General features: G+C 48.1%; 1 protein-coding gene and 1 non-coding gene across 2 annotated transcripts in view; one reads left to right on the top strand and one right to left on the bottom strand.

The window, feature by feature from the left end:
- The first annotated feature begins 13,791 nt into the window (after nt 1–13,791).
- LDLR (low density lipoprotein receptor) overlaps nt 13,792–17,930 on the top strand; it is a 41,837-nt gene continuing 37,698 nt past the window's right edge. Inside the window, 1 exon segment of the mRNA XM_070416064.1 lies at nt 13,792–13,896. Within this exon segment, the coding sequence (XP_070272165.1) occupies nt 13,845–13,896 (52 nt within the window). The 5' untranslated portion in view covers nt 13,792–13,844.
- On the bottom strand, nt 17,792–17,896 carry LOC139011830 (U6 spliceosomal RNA). Its single transcript, XR_011471661.1, has one exon. It is a non-coding gene; the product is annotated as a U6 spliceosomal RNA (small nuclear RNA).

Genomic DNA, 17,930 nt, shown 5'->3' on the forward strand with positions numbered 1-17,930 from the left:
AGACATGGGTTACTTCAGTTCAGTTTTAATCTAATAGACATTTTATCCAGCAGCTTCTTGTTTGTAGATGTCACAAACCAGATAGTAGGTGGTTTTAGAGTAAAAAGGACAATGGGTGCCAGATTGGCAGACTGGTTCTGGAGTCAAAGTCTTGGATGTGAGGACATAATTGGCTGAATCCAGGTCACGTGCTCATGTCCTTTGCAATGGATACTTGGGAAGCAAATATCTGGCCTTGGGAAAGTCCAAAGGGGGGTGCAGCTGTGAGGCAGATGCCCAAGTGCAGGAAAGGTATTCTGATGCTGAACAGACAACATAAAGGTGGAAGGGACATAGCTTGAGAAAGGGGAGACCCACCTCTGCCACCAACCTGCTCTGTGGTTTTGGGCAAACCCCTTCCCTTCTCTGTGCCTCAGTTTCTCCATCTGTTAAAGGGGAGGAATGAATGCTTTTGCTTTTGCCCATATTCTCCTTAGGAAGACAGACGTCTATATATATAAAAGCCAAGCGACCGGAATGGCGGAACGACCGGACACTGTGACATGAACTGCGGCGGTCAACTGGCCTGATCAGGGCCTGATCAGCCCCCTCAACCTCCCAAGATCCCTGCCCCCCAGCCAGCCCCAGCCCCAATCAGTCCCCCCAACCCCGATTGAGGGCAAAGCCCGCCAGCCAACCTCCTATATCCCCTTCCCCTTGCCGGCCTGGCCCTGATTGGCCCCCATCGGGGTGGGCTGGCCAGACCCCATCTGTGCACAAATTCATGCACCCGGCCTCTAGTTTAATATTAAAGACTTTTCTTATTAAAACCAATGTTTACTTTTTGAAAACATGTTCAATTTCTTAGCATTTTATATAAAATGGGACACAAATAAATTAAGACTGAATTAACATATTGACCTCCACATTCTAGAGGGGTTTTTTTTTTTATAAGGCAGAGGTTGCAAACCTCTCATTCTTTGAGAATCTGATGAAAACTAGGACCCTTCTCTCCAGAAAAATACACATTGCACGAAAGATTTCATTTCAGGAGATTTTAAATGAATAAAGATAACCAATTCTCATTCTTTTCTTTTAAGTATGGACTTCTTTAAAAAATATATTCTATTGATTTTTTTACAGAGAAGAAGGGAGAGGGATGGAGAGTTAGAAACATCGATGAGAGAGAAACATCAATCTGCTGCCTCCTGCACACCCCCTACTGGGGATGTTCCCACAACCAAGGTACATGCCTCCTGCACACCCCCTACTGGGGATGTTCCCACAACCAAGGTACATGCCGGAATCGAACCTGGGACCCTCAGTCCGCAGGCTGACGCTCTATCCACTGAGCCAAACCAGTTAGGTCCCCAATTCTCATTCTTTAAGTGATTTGGAGATGACTTTATGGAAAGCCCACTGTCTACTAAGGTATCTTCAGGAAGTGCTGCATTTATCATTTATTCATTCATTGTTTATTGAGCTCCCTTTGGGAGCTGGGGATGTTGCCATGAGTGACAATGAGGTCCCTGCCCTCAAGCAGTTCCCAGTCTCGTGGCGATATTGATGCATAGGGTAATAATGGCAGAACATAGGAGGAATACCCAGGCCACCAGTGAAGGAGCCGGGGGTCGGGGGGGGTGGTTGGTGGGGCTTTTGAGAGGAGGTGATACTTGAGCTGAGCCTTAGAGGATAAGAGTTTGTCATATCTGGCAGGAGCTACAGTTAAGTGTGTCAGAAATTCAACTCAAACTGGCTTATGCAAAAAGGGGAATATACTGGTACATGTAACTGAAAAAATCCAAAGGATGCCTTCAGGCATGGCTGTATCTAGGTGCTCAGATCTAGCCCTGAAGTCAGGACTCCATGCCTTGGTTCTCTTCTTTCCTCTCGGGGGGCTTCCTCCTTGGCAGGCCCTCCCCTAGAGGTGGCAAATGAGAAGATATCCCTGTTGCTCCATCACCCTCAATCCTCCAGCTAGCCCAGTGATGGCGAACCTATGACACGCGTGTCAGAGGTGACACACGAACTCATTTTTTTGGTTGATTTTTCTTTGTTAAATGGCGTTTAAATATATAAAATAAATATCAAAACTATAAGTCTTTGTTTTACTATATGTGACACGGCACCAGAGTTAAGTTAGGGTTTTTCAAAATGCTGACATGCCGAGCTCAAAAGGTTCGCCATCACTGAGCTAGCCCAACAGAAAGAGAGCTCCTGTTTCCCAGTCTTCTCATTGGCTGGCTTGAGTCACATGCCCATCCTTGAATCAATCTCTAAGGTTGAAGGTGATTTTTTTTAATGTATATTTTATTGATTTTTTACAGAGAGGAAGGGAGAGGGATAGAGTTAGAAATATCGGATGAGAGAGAAACATCGATCAGCTGCCTCCTGCACACCTCCCAACTGGAATCGAACCTGGGACGCTCTATCCACTGAGCCAAACCGGTTAGGGCTGAAGGTGATTTTTTAATTCTAATTGGTCAGGCCGGAGTCATGTGGCCAATCCCTTGGGATTGACAGGCAAGAGACTGGCTATTACTCATCCAAAGTACAAGGACTGAGAATCAGGGAGAGATAGTCCCTCCCTCCCCTCTCTTACCAGAAGTAGGTAGAATGGCTGCTGGGGAGACAAAATCTCCCAAATGCCTACTAAGGTTAGATAAGGGGAGGAAAAAAAAAGGCATTTGGCAGAGGGAACAGCATGAAAGAAGCCAGCACTTAAGAGTTCAGACTGAGGCCTAGCCAGTTTGGCTCAGTGGATAGAGCATTGGCCTGTGGACTGAAGGGTCCCAGGTTCGATTCTGGTCAAGGGCATGTACCTTGGCTGCAAGTTCCCTGGTCGGGGTGTGTGCAGGAAGCAACCAATTGATGTGTCTTTCTCACATCGATGCTTCTCTCTGTCTCTCCCTCTCCCTTCCACTCTCTAAAAATCAACTGGAAAAATATCCTCTGGTAAATAAGTAAAAATTATAATTAAAAAAAAAAAAGAGTTCAGACTGAGAGGTGAGACCTGAATGGCAGGATGAGGTGCCTGGTTTCCCCAGGGAACTTGTGGAATCCCCACAACGACAATAATAACCGTAAGAGCAGCTAATACTATTCACTGCTTGGGCCCAGATGCCGGTCCTAATCAGTGAGTGTGATGCACACCCCCGTTTGCTAAAGGAAGAAATCAGGGCACAAAAGAATCAAGTAACTTGCCCAAGGCCACACAGGAAGTGGCCGAGTCGGAGTTTATGTTCAGACTGCGTGGTTCTTGGCCAACAAAAATCAAAGCAAAGTTAAAACACTCTCCCGGAAGGTCCCCGAAGCTCTGTTACCTGGAACCCTTCAGATAAGTTAGGACTGCATTCAGCTGCATGTCATAGGAAGCGGCTTTAAATAACTGGGGCCTTATTATTTGTAAGTCACATGGCAGGCAGTCCAGGCCCTGGCTGCTCTGAGCATTCTCAGAGTGTGACTTTCACCTCCGTGTGGGCGAGACAGTGGCTTCACTTCCAGGCACCAATGGAATATGCAGGCAGGAGGAGAGGAAGGACAGGGCCCACCCAGGACAAACGGTCAAGGATTGTATGTTTACTGGGCAGAAATTTCCACTTGCTTCATTGGTTAGAGCTGGGTCTCAGGCCAACCAGCAGCAGCAAGAGTCTGGGAAAGGTTTCTTTTTTTTTTTGTCTCGCCATTACACTTTTATTAGAATACTTGGTTTTTAAATCTGATGTGATAGTAAATATATTTTTTCAAGAAGTAAGAAGTCTATAAACGAAGACATGTATGACTTTGAAATGAAATAGGAATAAAACAGCTAATGACAATAGAATATTTATCTGAGAGATTTGAGCAGAAAACTCCCAGTTTTTTGTTTTGTTTTTTTTTAAATATATTTTATTGATTTTTTACAGAGAGGAAGGGAGAGAGATAGAGAGTTAGAAACATCGATGAGAGAGAAACATCGATCAGCTGCCTCCTGCACACCTCCCACTGGGGATGTGCCCGCAACCCAGGTACATGCCCTTGACCGGAATCGAACCTGGGACCTTTCAGTACGCAGGCCAACGCTCTATCCAGTGAGCCAAACCGGTTTTGGCTCCCAGAGTTTTTTTAAATTTATCAATTATAATTTATACCAACCAAATTCTCCTAGGAATGATTTTGTAAATGCTTTTATTGATTCGAGAGAGAGAGAGGAAGGGAGAGAGAGAGTTGAGAGAGAAACATAGATCTTCCACAGGGGATTGAGGCTGGAACCAAAGCATGTGCCATGACCAGGAAGCAACCCTTTGGTGCATAGGGTGACGCTCAACGAGCTGAGCCACATGGACCAGGGCTCCTAAAAGTGATTTTCTATCTCAATTATGAAATCCAAAATTCTTACTTTTTTATTTACGCCTCACCCAAGGAGATGTTTTTTATTGATGAGAGAGAGAGAAAAAAAAACAAACAAACATCAACATGAGAGAGAAACATTGATCGGTTGCCTCCCATATGCTCCCCCAACTGGGGATCGAACCCGAAACCTAGGTATGTGCCCTGACTGGGAATCAAACCTGCAACCTTTTGGTTTATGGGATGGCACTCCAACCAACTGAGCCACCCAGCCACAGCTGAAATTCTTACTTTTTGATTAAGAAAGGCAAAATCTAAACCTTAAATCCAGGCAAAGGATATATGGCAGGGGTGGGCAACCCCTGGCACGTGTGCCAAACATGGCACACCAGTAACTTTTGCTGGCACGCGAAACACTCTCTTATAATCTTCCATTTACAAGTTTTTTCTTAATATCGACTTTTTTATTTTTCAGATAAATTCAGTGTAGGTGCATCTTAGATAAATAAATAATTTTATATAACAAGTTATCTTAAAGACCACAGACATGGATTGACGAGAGAGGGGAAGAGCAATTTCAATAGTGTCGAAAACGAACTATTGAGGACTTGGAATGCCATTCCAGAAATTCTTTTCTGTTTAAAAAACTTTGCAACAGCATTACTCTCCATGTTTTCATCCACATACGCTTGTGCATCTTTGTTCTCAGTGATGAATTTTGTTAAGTCTCGTGATAGGAGTAGCCTGACGGATGAAAGTAGTGGCTCGTGCATATCTCTGAAGGTCAAGAAATATAAACCTGATGTAAAATCTCTGTCATCAGTGATGCAGCAGCAAAAGTCCCACTGATAATATCAAACGGAGTCATAAAGTTTTCTGTCAGACTATCAGTGTACATGTACACATTAAAAAATAAATGTATTTTTCATCATCATATACTGTGTTTTTGTCGCTCAAATAAATTTTATTATTTCTTCAAGGTTCTTCACATATGTATACCTTAAGAGATATCAAGTAGGCGTAACATGTTCTCAAAAAATTAGGGTTGGCACGCAGAAGAATTTTGAGTCAGAGATTTTGCTGGTTTTGGCACGCACACACAAAAAGGTTGCCCACCCCTGATATATGGGATTTTTTTTTCCAATATAATTTTAGCCCTAGCTGGTTTGGCTCAGTGGACAGAGCATCGGCCTGCGGACTAAAGGGTTCCGGGTTTGATTCCGGTCAAGGGCACATGCCTGGGTTGTGAGCTCAGTCCCCAGTAAGGGGCCTGCAGGAGGCAGCCAAGCAATGATTCTCTCATCATTGATGTTACTATCTCTCTCTCCCTCTCCCTTCCTCTCTGAAATCAATAAAAAATATATTTAAAAATATATATATAATTTTATTGATTTCAGAGAGGAAAGGAGAGCGAGACAGAAACATCAATGATGAGAGAGAATCATTGATTGGCTGTCTCCTGCACACCCCACACTGGGGATCAAGCCCCCAACCCCAGGCATGTGCCCTGACCAGGAATAGAACTGTGACCTCCTGGTTCATAGGTGGATGCTCAACCACTGAGCCATGCTGGCCGGGCTGTGGGACTTCTTTGTACTTACATACTTATCAGTTTTAGTAGTTTTTTTTTTTTTTTGGTGGACTCTAGGGTTCCATATATACAGTATCATGTCATCTTCTGGGAAAGTATTTTTAACTGGGCACATTACAGTCTGAAACAGGATTGGGATTCTATAAATAAAGGAAAGGAATGTGAAATGGCATGGCTGCTGCACAAAACAGTATGAAGTTTCCACAAACAATTAAAAATAGAATTACCATATGATCCAGCAATCTCACTTCTGAATATTTACCCAAAAGAACTGGAAGCAGGGACTCAAGGAGATATGCACATCCATGTTCATAGCATTATTCAAAACATCCAGAAGGGAGCCCTGGCTGCTCGGTGATTAGAGCATCAGCCCTTGCACTGAAGGGTCGAGGGTTCGATCCCGGTCAAGGGCACCTACCTCGGTTGCAGGTTTGCTCCCTACCCCCATTGGGGCACATGCGGGAGGCAACCAGTTGGTGTGTCTCTCTTACATCAATATTTCTCTCTCTCTCTCTTCCCTTCCCTCCCTTCCATTCTCTCTGGAAAGCAACGGAGAAAAATATCCTCCGGTGAGGATTAACAAAACAAAACAGAAGTCAAAAGGGAGAAGTAACCCAAGTGTTCATTGATAGATGAATGAATAAATAAAATGTGGTATATCCATACAGTGGAATATTATTTAGCCTTTTAAAAAAAGGAAATTCTAGCACATGCTATAAAATGGATGAGTCTTGATGACAAGCTAAGCGACATAAATCAGACACAAAAGGATAAATACCGTGTGATTCCACTGACATGAGGTGCTTAGAGTGGTCAGATTGATGGAGACAGAAAGTAGAACGGTGGGTGCCAGGGGCTGGGGTGCAGATGGGGAGTTAGAACATGAAAAAGTCCTGGTGGTGATGTTTGCGCAATAGTGTGAGTGTGCTTATTAATGCCACCGAACTGTACACTTAAAATTGTTAAGGTGGTACATTTTGTTATGTATTTTGCCACAATGATCCATTTTTAAAACTAAAAAAGAAAAGGAGGGCACTCTAGTTGCAGGCACTAGCAGAGAAAGAGCCTGGCTCCAGGCAGGCCCCCGAGGCGCCGTGGGTCCTACGTGCAGAACGAGAAGAACCCGCACAGTTCTGTGGGCCCCTCAGGAATTTCTGATGGGCTTTTCCTCCCTGGGTTTCTATAGGTTCCTGGCAGCAGGGGGAAGGCGTCCTGAGGGAGAGGCCCAGGAGGCGGTGCTGCCCTTGAACCTGAGGCAGAGGCTGAGGCTGCCCAAGAAGCTGTGGGAGCCAAGGCTGAGTGTACGGCTGGGGGCTCTGACCAAAGGGTTTTTTTTTTTTTTTTTTTTAATATAGTTTATTGATTTTTTACAGAGAGGAAGGGAGACAGATAGAGAGTTAGAAACATCGACGAGAGAGAAACATCGATCAGCTGCCTCCTGCACATCTCCTACTGGGGATGTGCCGCAACCCAGGTACATGCCCTTGACCAGAATCGAACCTGGGACCTTTCAGTCCGCAGGCCGACGCTCTATCCACTGAGCCAAACCGGCTTCGGCAAAGGGTTGTTTTATTTCTCTTTTCTTTCTTTACCCTTCCTTTCTCCCCTCCCTCTCTCCTTCTCCCTCCCTCCCTTCCTTCCTCCCTCCCTTCCTTCCTCCCTCCCTTCCTCCCTCCCTTCCTTCCTTCCTTCCTTCCTTCCTTCCTTCCTTCCTTCCTTCCTTCCATTCTCTCTCTTGCTCTTTCCCTCCCTCCCTTCCCTTTCTATTTCTTTATTTTTTTCTTACTTTCTCTATTTTTAATTGTGGTGAAGTACACATAACCACAAAATTTACATGTTAACCTCGATGTCAGCGTGCAGCTCAGTGGCATTACTGCACTCGCCACCATCCAGCACCACAGCTCCCTCATCTTCCCCAGCAGGACCTCTGTCCAGTGAACACTAACTCCCATCCCCCTCCCCCAGCCCTGGCACCACCACCTACTCTGTCTCCATGGATTTGACCCCCCTAGGGACCTCCTGCAAGTGGAATCATATAATATTTGTCTTTTTATGTCCAGTCTACTTCACTGTTTTCTTTTTTTTAATAGTTTTTCATTGATTTTTTTTTTTAGAGAGAGACAGAGACAGACAGACAGACAGACAGACAGACATCAATTGGTTGCTTCCCAGAAACACCCCGACCATGGATTGAACCCACACCTAGGTTTGTGCCCTGACTGGAAATCAAACCAGCCACCTTTCAGTGTATCGGACGACGCTCCAACCAACTGAGCCAAATTGGCCAGGGCTTGGGCTTCTCTTTTTGTAAAATCACACAAGTAATAAGTAATACATGAAAAGGACACATCCTTGTAAGACATCAATCATAGGAAGATATCGAGTGAAAAGCACTCGCCTCCTCAGATTGGAATCCAGGGCTATGAGCTTCCCTAACGGTGTAACCACTTGCTACCCAGACAGCTGACGTGCAGTCTTTTTATTTATTTATTTATTTATTTATATTAATTTCAAAGAGAAAGGGAGAGGGAGGGAGAGAGAAAAACATCAATGATGAGAGAATCATTGATCAGCTGCCTCCTGCACAACCCCCACCAGGGACCAAGCCTGAAATCTGGGCCTGTGCCCTGACCAGGAATCGAACCGTGATCTCCTGGTTCATAGGTCAAAGATCAACCACTGAGCCCAGCTGGCCAGGCATGACATGCAGTCTTAACTGGCCGAGTCAGGACCTCCAGCCCACACCTGCCTCCCACCTGGGTTCTTCAGCGGGCAGGGAAGCTCAGGGCATAGAGTGTGTTCCCAGCAGCCGTCGGGAGATGCACACCCGGGGGTGGGGGAGGGGGGGGGGCTCGCGGCAGAGGGGCGGGCAGCCTCGCTGCCCAGGCCTTTGCAGACCAAGGACACTGCTGGCAAATGGAAACCTGATCTTGGCCTTTGGGCCTCCTGTGGCATCTCAGCCAAAGGGTAAACAGACTCTGACCTCCCTCATCACCACCCTGGCCCACCCAGGCCCCACCCCTCACCGCTCACCTGCCGCGGGTGCAGTCACCTCCTCCCTGATTTCCCAATCCCCACGCTGGGCCCCTTCAGTCTGTCGGACTCACAGTGGCCAGAGGGCACCTATGAGCACTGAGTCAGGGCCATCCCTCCTCTGCTCAGAACCCTCCATGGCTCCCACCTTAATTTGGACAAAAGCCAAAGTCCTCCCTGCTGCCAAGGCACTGCCCCACCCGCCCCTGTGGCCCCCCTGCCTTCGCCGCCCCCCACACACTCCATTCAACCGCACTGGCCTCCTTTCCGCTGGAGTCTTCTCACCGCAGCCCCACCTCGGGTACCTCACCTCGAACTGCTCTTTCCTCTGCCTGCAGTGCCCTTCCCTCCGCCAGGTCTTCCTTTACCTGCCTCCCTCCTCAGAGAGCCCTCCTTCCTTCCCACCAGCGCAGGCCAGCCCCGGGCGTGAGGGATGCTGCTGATATGCCCCATCTTGCTCCAGGGGATGCTACGCAGCTGTGACAACATAAAACAAATTCCGGAGCTGAGTTCCTGCGGCTAGGACACTTTATTGGATGTAAGTTATATCTTAGTTAAAAAGTAATAAAAATAGGCAGCTCGCGCACCAATCACTCCTCCTCATGCGTTTGGTTACCCGAAATGGTCTTGTCGATTTGTTTGGGTACAGGAAGCAACCAATGGATGTTTCTCTCTCACATTGATGTTTCTCTCTCTCTCCCTTCCTAATATCAGTAAATTTAAAAAGAATTATTTGACGATACATGCAAGAGTTTATTTCTGAGCTCTCTATTCTATTCCATTGGTTTATGCCTGTCTTTATGCTGATGCCAAACTTACAACAGAGCTATGCTTTGGTTACCATAGCTCTGTTGTAAGTTTTGAAATCAGGAAGTATGAGACCTCCAACTTTGTTCTTTTTAAGATCATTTTGGCTTTTCAGGGTCTGTTGAGATTCCATATGAATTTTAGGATGGATTTTTTCCCTGCAAAACATCATTGGGATTTTGATAGAGATTGCATGGAATGTATAGATTGCTTAGGGCAATATTGACATCTTAACAATATTAAGTCTTCCAATCCATGAACTCAGGATGTCTTTCCATTTATTTGTGTCTTCTTTCTTTTAGCAACAAATTTTAGTTTTTAGTGTACACGTTTTTCACCTTCCTGGTTAAATTTGTTCCTACGCTTTTTTTGTTTCTTTTTGATTCTATCATAATTGAAATTTTTTCCCTTAATTTCTTTTTCGGATTGTTTTTTTTCTAGTGTATAACATGCAACTGGTTTTGGGGTTTTTTTGCGTGTTGTCTTACAGCTTTGCTTAATTCATGTATTAGTTCTAATAGATGTGTGTGTGTGTGTGTGTGTGTGTGTGTGTATTCAGGGTTTTCTATACATAAAATGTCTACTTCTTTTCTACCTCTTCCTTACATTCTTGGATGCCTTTTATTATTTTTCTTACCTAATTATGGTATCTAGAACTTCCAATCCTATGCTGTTGAATAGAAGTGATGAAAGTGGGCATCCTTGTCTTTTTCCTGATCTTAAAAAAAATTGTTTTACTTTTGAACCATGGGAATGTTTCAACTATTTGAACTAAAGGCAAATGTACTAGAAGTGGCCTCTGCATTCCCTGGCACTGCGCGGCCCTGCTTTCTTAGGCACATCCTGCTGTGTTCTCGCTTCCGAATTCCTTGAGGATCAGGTTGGCATCTCCCCTCGGGGCTCTCTCCATCTTCTCAATGCAGGCTTGTTTTTGAGTCTGGTGTGCTATTTGAAAGGAAGGACTGACAGCCCTGGACAAAATTTTAATTCCAAATGATCAAAATCCCAAGAAAAGTGGAATTCAGAAACAGCACATCTCTCGTGTTGCAGTCACGCCCATGATACTTTCTCTTATTTTCACTTATTTAATCATTGCTACAGGCAGGCGCTGGAGTTGGAAGCCATGGTTTCTGCCCTCACATGGCTAACGGGTGTTTTATGGAGATAATTCGATGGCAACCAAGTCAAGGCAGGCCCTTAATCGCACTGACTGGAAAGCACCAAGCACCCTGCAGCTACTCATCCTTTCTCTGCTGTCTGCCGGGCCCAAGGCCAGACCATCTGCCAGGGCTCACTTCTACCAAAGGCCTGACTTCCTCCGGAGGAGACTATCAGAGTCCCAGCTGCCTGGTGAGTTAGAGGTGAAAACCAGGACAAGGCGGCTACCCATTAGAATGAGGAAACAGCCTTGCCTGGGTTGTCTTAGATTATTTTGCAACCAGGAACTTTCAAATGAAGGGGATCCACGGAAAGATTACTTTTTAAAAATATATTTTTATTGATTTCAGAGAGGAAGGGAGAGGGAGAGAGAGATAGAAACATCAATGATGAGAGAGAATCATTGATCGGCTGTCTCCTGCATGCCCCCTACTGGGGACTGAGTCCACAACCTGGGCATATGCCCTGGACCGGAATAGAACCTGGGACCCTTCAGTCCACAGGCCGATGCTCTATCCTCTGAGCCAAACCAGCTAGGGCCAGAAAGATTACTTTTTGATATATATATAATTTTTTAATTGATTTTTTACAGAGAGGAAGGGAGAGGGATAGAGAGTTAGAAACATCGCTGAGAGAGAAACATTGATCAGCTGCCTCCTGCACACTCCCTACGGGGATGTGCCCGCAACCAAGGTACATGCCCTTGACCAGAATCAAACCTGGGACCCTTCAGTCCGCAGGCCAACACTCTATCCACTGAGCCAAACCAGTTAGGGCCAGAAAGATTACCTTTAAGTGCCTAGGAGAAAGAATGTCTTCCCTGAAGAGAAGAAGAAAAAAAGATGCCGTTGCCACACAAAGACAGTCAAAAACTAAAAAATAAAAGAGCAAGCCCATTTATGATGTTTATTGTGGCAAGTCTATATGAAGTTACCAAATACAACAAGCCTCTGAGCTAGTTGCAGAAGAGCAATGGAGGCTCCAAGAGGTAGAAGTAGAAAAATGAATCAGCATGACCTTGTCCTCAGGGCACGTGTGGTGTTAGGAACAGAAGGGGCCTGGTGATTTCCGCAGGCAGGTCACGGGGAGACTTGGGGAGAGCTGTCCTGGAGACCTTGCACCCCAGGAATGTTCTTTTCAGAGCTTTTGTGGTCCTTTTCCAGGCCCGCCCTCGCATCTAAGGAGGACTAGCTCTGGAGACTTAGAGCGACGTTCCTTTCCGGAAGACAGCCTCTTCCTGGCCACTCTTCCAGGCCCGCTGAGCAGGGCCTCCTACCCTCAGATGGTTCGGGGAAAGCTGGGCTCCCCACAGAAACACAGCATGCTATGTCTTGTCATTTTTCTGAAGGGAAACCAAACTTATGATCCTAATTGATTGAAAAAAGAAACGGAGCATATGGTACAAGGAGTGGAGTTTCACGGTGGCACACTCACAAATGTTGCAACAGTTCAGAACTTGCCCATCCTTGTAAATTTGCCCAGGTGATTGCTCATTAACTCATTTGACCCTGACCCTGAGCATGCCAACTAAGGGAAGAGGGCATTATTTTCTCCCCTTTCCAGGCTGTGAAAGCTCATTCACTCACCCAAGGTCTGTCTGATTCTGGAGTTGGGGCTCTGAACTACCATTCTGCCTATAAACCTCTTCCTCTGTATGCATCACCGTCTTTCTTTCTGAAGGTTTGATTGTCCCCTTCTGCCTCTTTTCTTTTTAATTTTTATTGATTTTACAGAGAGGAGGGGAGAGAGAGAGAGAGACACATCCATCTGTTGTTCCACTTATTTATGCATTCGTTGGTTGATTCTCTCACCTGCCTTGACTGCGGTCAGACCCGCAACCTTGGCATATTGGGCCGACGCTCTAACAGCTGAGCTACCCAGCCAGGGCTCCGGCTCTTTTCTGCCTTCTCCCAGGGGTTTCCCATCAACGTCCTAGAGCTCAGTGTGCCCTGCCAAGCGCCGTTTGTAAACCTCAGGGAACTCCACTCATTCTTGGGGGACCCCTCCAGGGCTGCCAGGTGCTGTGTGAGCCTTTGGCCGGGGGCCACGGCAGCCGCACAAACCCCCGGAGGGGCTTCTGATCCTTAGAAGCTGCTCTGCTCCCCGCCCGCCCTCCGCGGGCTGGGCAGTCACGTCGGCTCTGAAAGCCCCACTTTGTTTTGATTTTTCCTTGGGGAGAGGAAGTGGCCTGTTTGTTCATCTCTTTCTCCGAAAAGGATAAATCAATATCTATGTCCAGGCTCCAGGTTTCGGGTCCGTTGTTTTAGCGATGTTTTTGCTCATAATTCATCCAAGTGCCGAATCCCACAAGACAGAACCCGTGGTTGGTTGTACTTCTGTGAGGATTTTATTCAAAGGCCTCTTTGGTTACTGTTTATACTGCGATTTGGAATAACCGTCTAAAAACTATAGAGAACTAAAACTCGGCTAAAATCTACACTCAATTCCTAGAAAGGAAAAGGTGCGGAGAGAAAGGAGGGGGAACTTCCCCACATCCAGTTTTCCCGTCTGAGGCCGAGGGGAGACTGTCACAAGCAACGAGCCCTTGTTGGACGGACAGATCATTCATCTTGGGGCACCCAAGGGGAACGGAGCAACGAGAAATTGGTGGGAATGGAAAGGAGATCTGTCAGGAGACGCACTTCCTGTTTGGGGAGGCCCCGCTCGTCACCCAAAGCCCACAAAGCCGGGGTCCGGCCGGGAGCCCGCAGGGCTAAAGGGGTTAAGGGGCTGTGTCCCGGCCGCGGCCCAAACTCCTCCTCTCGCCGCGAGGTGCAGATATTTGAAAATCACCCCATGCAGACTCCTCCCCCTCCTCCCCCTCGGAGGGACCTCGCATTGAAATGCTGCAAATGACTGGGCCCCGCGTGCAGTCGCCGCCGGGCTGTGCGAAGCCCGAGGTTGCCGCGCGGACACTGCGAACGGGGGCCCGGGCGCCGCGGAGAGCATGAGGCTGTGCTGGCTGCCCGTCCTGCTCCTCGCCGCGGAGATGCCTGCAGGTGAGGCTGGCTCCGGGCGCCCGCACGGGGTGTGGGGAGCCCCCCGAATTCCCGGAGCCCCCTGGTGATTTTTTGGGGGGGAAGGGGGGCAGCGAAAAAAATCACTGCATCCTTGGGAGACGTGGGACAATGGCACAGAGTCCTCCCCAACAGCTGGAGAGAACGCTGAGGGGCGCGAGGGTCTGGGGAGCCGGAGGAAACGGGATGCGGCTTTCCCCGCTAGTCCGCTCGAATGGGGATTCCCCTGGTCTCCCTCAGACCGGGAACCGGATCCCCAGCGCTGGGAGGGGGACCCCGTCCCGGAGTTACTGTATGGGCAAAGGGTGACCCGAAGTTCGGCTTCCCCGCGCCCCACCGCGGGCAGGAGTCACCGAGGCTCCAAGTCGGCTTTGTGCCGCCCGCGGGCTCCGCGCACCCGGGAGCCGAGCCGAGGGCATCCTACCCGGCCGCCGCGCGCGCTTCTGCCCTCGACCAACGCCTCCCACCCCGCCCCCGGCCCGCCCCCGAGCCCCCATTGGGCGCAATTCAAACAGGAGAGCCTAGAGTCTCTCCCCCTGACCAATGGGAGGCGGCATCTGCGGAGGCGCGCGCGGAGCGGGGCGGGGCTTGCGCACGCGCGGGGCGGGGCTGGCTGAGGGTTCGCGACGTGCCTGGTGCGGCATGAGGCGGCCGCCGGAGATCCGCTCGCTCGCGTCGGTCCGGGGCGCCCGTCACAAAGGAGACGACCCTCCCCGGGCCCTGCCGTCTCCTCCGCGCGCGAGCACGAGGCGCCCGCCGAGCGCCGTGGTCCCCTCGGCGAATTCCGCGGCTTCCTCCGCGCTCCGTGCCCGGGCCTCCACTCCCACTGTGTCTTCGAGGCCGCCCTCGCCTCGCCCGCCCGGGACTTGTCGCAGGGTCTCCGGGCCGCCTGCGAGGCTCGGCTCCTCCCGAGGCCGACGCCTCGCCCCAGAAATGGGCCGGTGGGGCCCGCGCCGGGCCGGGAAGGTGCGACCCCGACGGACCCCTCAGAATCGCCTTGTTTGTTCGGAGGCTCCCAAGCGGGTTCAGTTGACTGCCTCTCTGACGATTTTTCACTTTGCAGCGGTTCTCAACCTGTGGGTCGCGACCCCTTTGGGGGTCCAACGACCCTTTCACAGGGGTCGCCCAAATACATCCTGCATATCAGATATTTACATTACGATTCATAACAGTAGCAACATTACAGTCATGAAGTAGCAACGAAAATAATTTTATGGTTGGGGGTCACCACAACATGAGGAACGCGGCATCAGGAAGGTTGAGAACGACTGCTTCAGGGGGTTTCAGATTTAGATTTGGACAAGAGGCTGGTAGGTGCACAGTCCTGAGTGGCTTTAAATGAGCTGCCAGAGCCATAAACGGATTGGGGTTTCCTGATTCACAGGATTGCAGGAAGCTTTTTTTTTTTTATTAAATAGGGGAGGGGGTTGGCTTTGACTGGAGAGCTTTGAACTCTTGATCTATGGGTTTGTGCTGGAAGGTGCAGCCTCAGCAGAGGACAGCGTAATAATTCAGCCCGCAGTTGTGAAGTGCAGGGCCCGGCGTGGTCGAGAGACACCTGACTCACCTGCAGTTCACACGCTGATCCCCTCCTTCCCGGGGGAGTCATGGCAGTGAGGCCGGGGCAGGACGTGCAGTTTAGTTTTCTCTCCCGCTGGGTGGCTGGGAGCGGATGGGTCTCCTTTTCTGAAGGCGGCTCCGAGTCCGATCTCCCCAGACCCTGGCAGCTGGCAGCTGGCAGCTACTTCTCTCTCCTGGTGCAAACCCAATGCTGCAGCAGCCCCCGTGGCTCCTGGGCTGTCTGTCTTCAAAGCATCTCCGGTTGGGGGTGGGGTGGGGGGGTGTCTTGTTCATTTCCTTTGGAAATGAACGTACTTGGAATCTGAGCTGCAGGCTTTCCTTAGCCAGATCAATATCCCTCAATAGTTGTCTGATGATGGAGCAAAGACGTAATGGCTACTGTAAGGAGAAGGTATCTTCATTCCGACACCCGAAACAGGCACTTCCATAGAATATCACAGAATCTATTTCCTTGAGGGAAGATTGGGCCAGAGTGGAAGGGACAACCCAGCAGTTTTCCACTAAAGTTATTCTCCGCTAAAGACTCCTGTGACTGCACATTTTTAAATATTATAACACAGGTACTAAGGATTGACAAGACCAAGGGACAAAGGATACGGTAGTGCCAGGGGCTTATATCCTGGTGGTCCATACTATCACTAGTTTGGTATTCATTTCTGTTGTCATCTGGTCATTATTAACAAAAATATTTTAAGGAACACAGATACTCATTAACTAGAAGGGTTTTTTGTTTTGTTTTAAATGTTTTTATTGATTTCAGAGAGGAAGGGGGGGGGAGAGAAATATCAATGATGAAAGAATCATTGATCGGCTGCCTCCTGCACACCCCCTACTGGCAATTGAGTCCACAACCTGGACATGTGCCTTTGACCAGAATCGAACCCGGGACCCTTCAGCCCGCAGACCGACATACTATCCATTGAGCCAAACCAGCCAGGGTAAACTAGAAGGTTTTGATGTGCTTACTAAGGACAGTGAGTTTAAGCAAAGGTCACAACATGAAAGGACACAAAGATGGAGATGGTTTTTTGTTCACATCTACATCTATATAATAGTTGTGTGCAGAGTATCAAATATGCCAAGGGCACACCCAAACTCAGAGAACATAGAGCATCCTGTTAAGAGTTGTATCTGCCTTAGCAAATTCTTCCAGGGCAATACTGGGAAAAGATAGGGAGAGCTCTTTTTGAGGCTGGAAACCTTTAAGGGGAATTATGTACCTCATCCTATCTTTCCAGGCTAGTCCTGCTCTTATCTGTGGTGTTCATCCGCTGATCATATTCAATTCTAGATGCCTTTGTTGCTGGGTGCTTCGATGGACCCTTAGCATTCCATTTTGAGTACATTAATAAAATCCACACTGCCCTAGCCGGTTTGGCTCAGTGGATAGAGCGTCGGCCTGCGAACTGAAAGGTCCCAGGTTCGATTCCGGTCAAGGGCACATGCCCGGGTTGTGGGCTCGATCCCCGGTGAGGGGGGGGACGGGGCGGGGGGGTGGGGGGGAGGCTTGCAGGAGGCGGCCGATCAATGATTCTCTCATCATTGATGTTTCTATCTCTCTCTCCCTCTTCCTTCCTCTCTGAAATTAATAAAAATATATTTAAAAAATAACATCCACACTTTGCCCAGCTGTCAAGCAAGTGACCATTTGTTGCTGTGGGAGTAACTGCAGTGAATATTGACAGGGACAGGCTATTGCTCCCCAAAGTTGCTTGGCAACAAAGTCTACCATTGAGATCACTCCTGGGGAAACTACCTTGGCGTCCGAGTTCGGAAGAGCAGACTGGTAAATTGATTTCTCATTCATTTTCAGCTGAGTCTGCTAGCTCCAGGCATCTCTTCTTTCCAGGAAATGATTCTATCTATAGTTTTTATTTCCCTTACCACAACTACCTTCAGTATGTCAATGTAAGAACCTGCAAAGAATTTTTTATGAGTTTATTTGGGCCAAAATGATGACAGTTGCCAGGAAACAAAATCTCAACGGACTGAGAAAATGCTCCGGAAAATGGCAGTTTTGTAGTTTATTTGATACATTAGAATCAAAGTAGGAAAAGGGGCGGGAGAAAGCCAAGCGGGAAATCTCTGAGATTGGATAAAGAGGAAACCGGAGAGACACTTCTTTCACATTGGTGGACACAGGATAGTTAACAATTAACGTTTACAAAACATAGCCATAGAATTCCTAGAGCAAGATGAAAATGAGGGGTTCTGTGGTCTGCCCTGGTGCAGAGGTTGTGCCCTGAGAGGTCTGGAAAAGAAGATTTCTGTTACTTTTTTTTTCTTTTCAAACAAAAAAAATATGGAACACAACGCATTTACGTGTCATCCTTGAGCAGGGGCCGCGCTAATCTTCTCTGTATTGGTCCAATTTTAGTATCTATGCTGCCAAAGTGAGCACACTATGACTTTTCAAAGGTATGTTATCTTAGATG

Source organism: Myotis yumanensis, unplaced genomic scaffold, assembly GCF_028538775.1.
Source record: "Myotis yumanensis isolate MYYU_CA2020_CCGP unplaced genomic scaffold, mMyoYum1.0.hap1 SCAF_5, whole genome shotgun sequence".
Lineage (NCBI taxonomy): Eukaryota > Metazoa > Chordata > Mammalia > Chiroptera > Vespertilionidae > Myotis > Myotis yumanensis.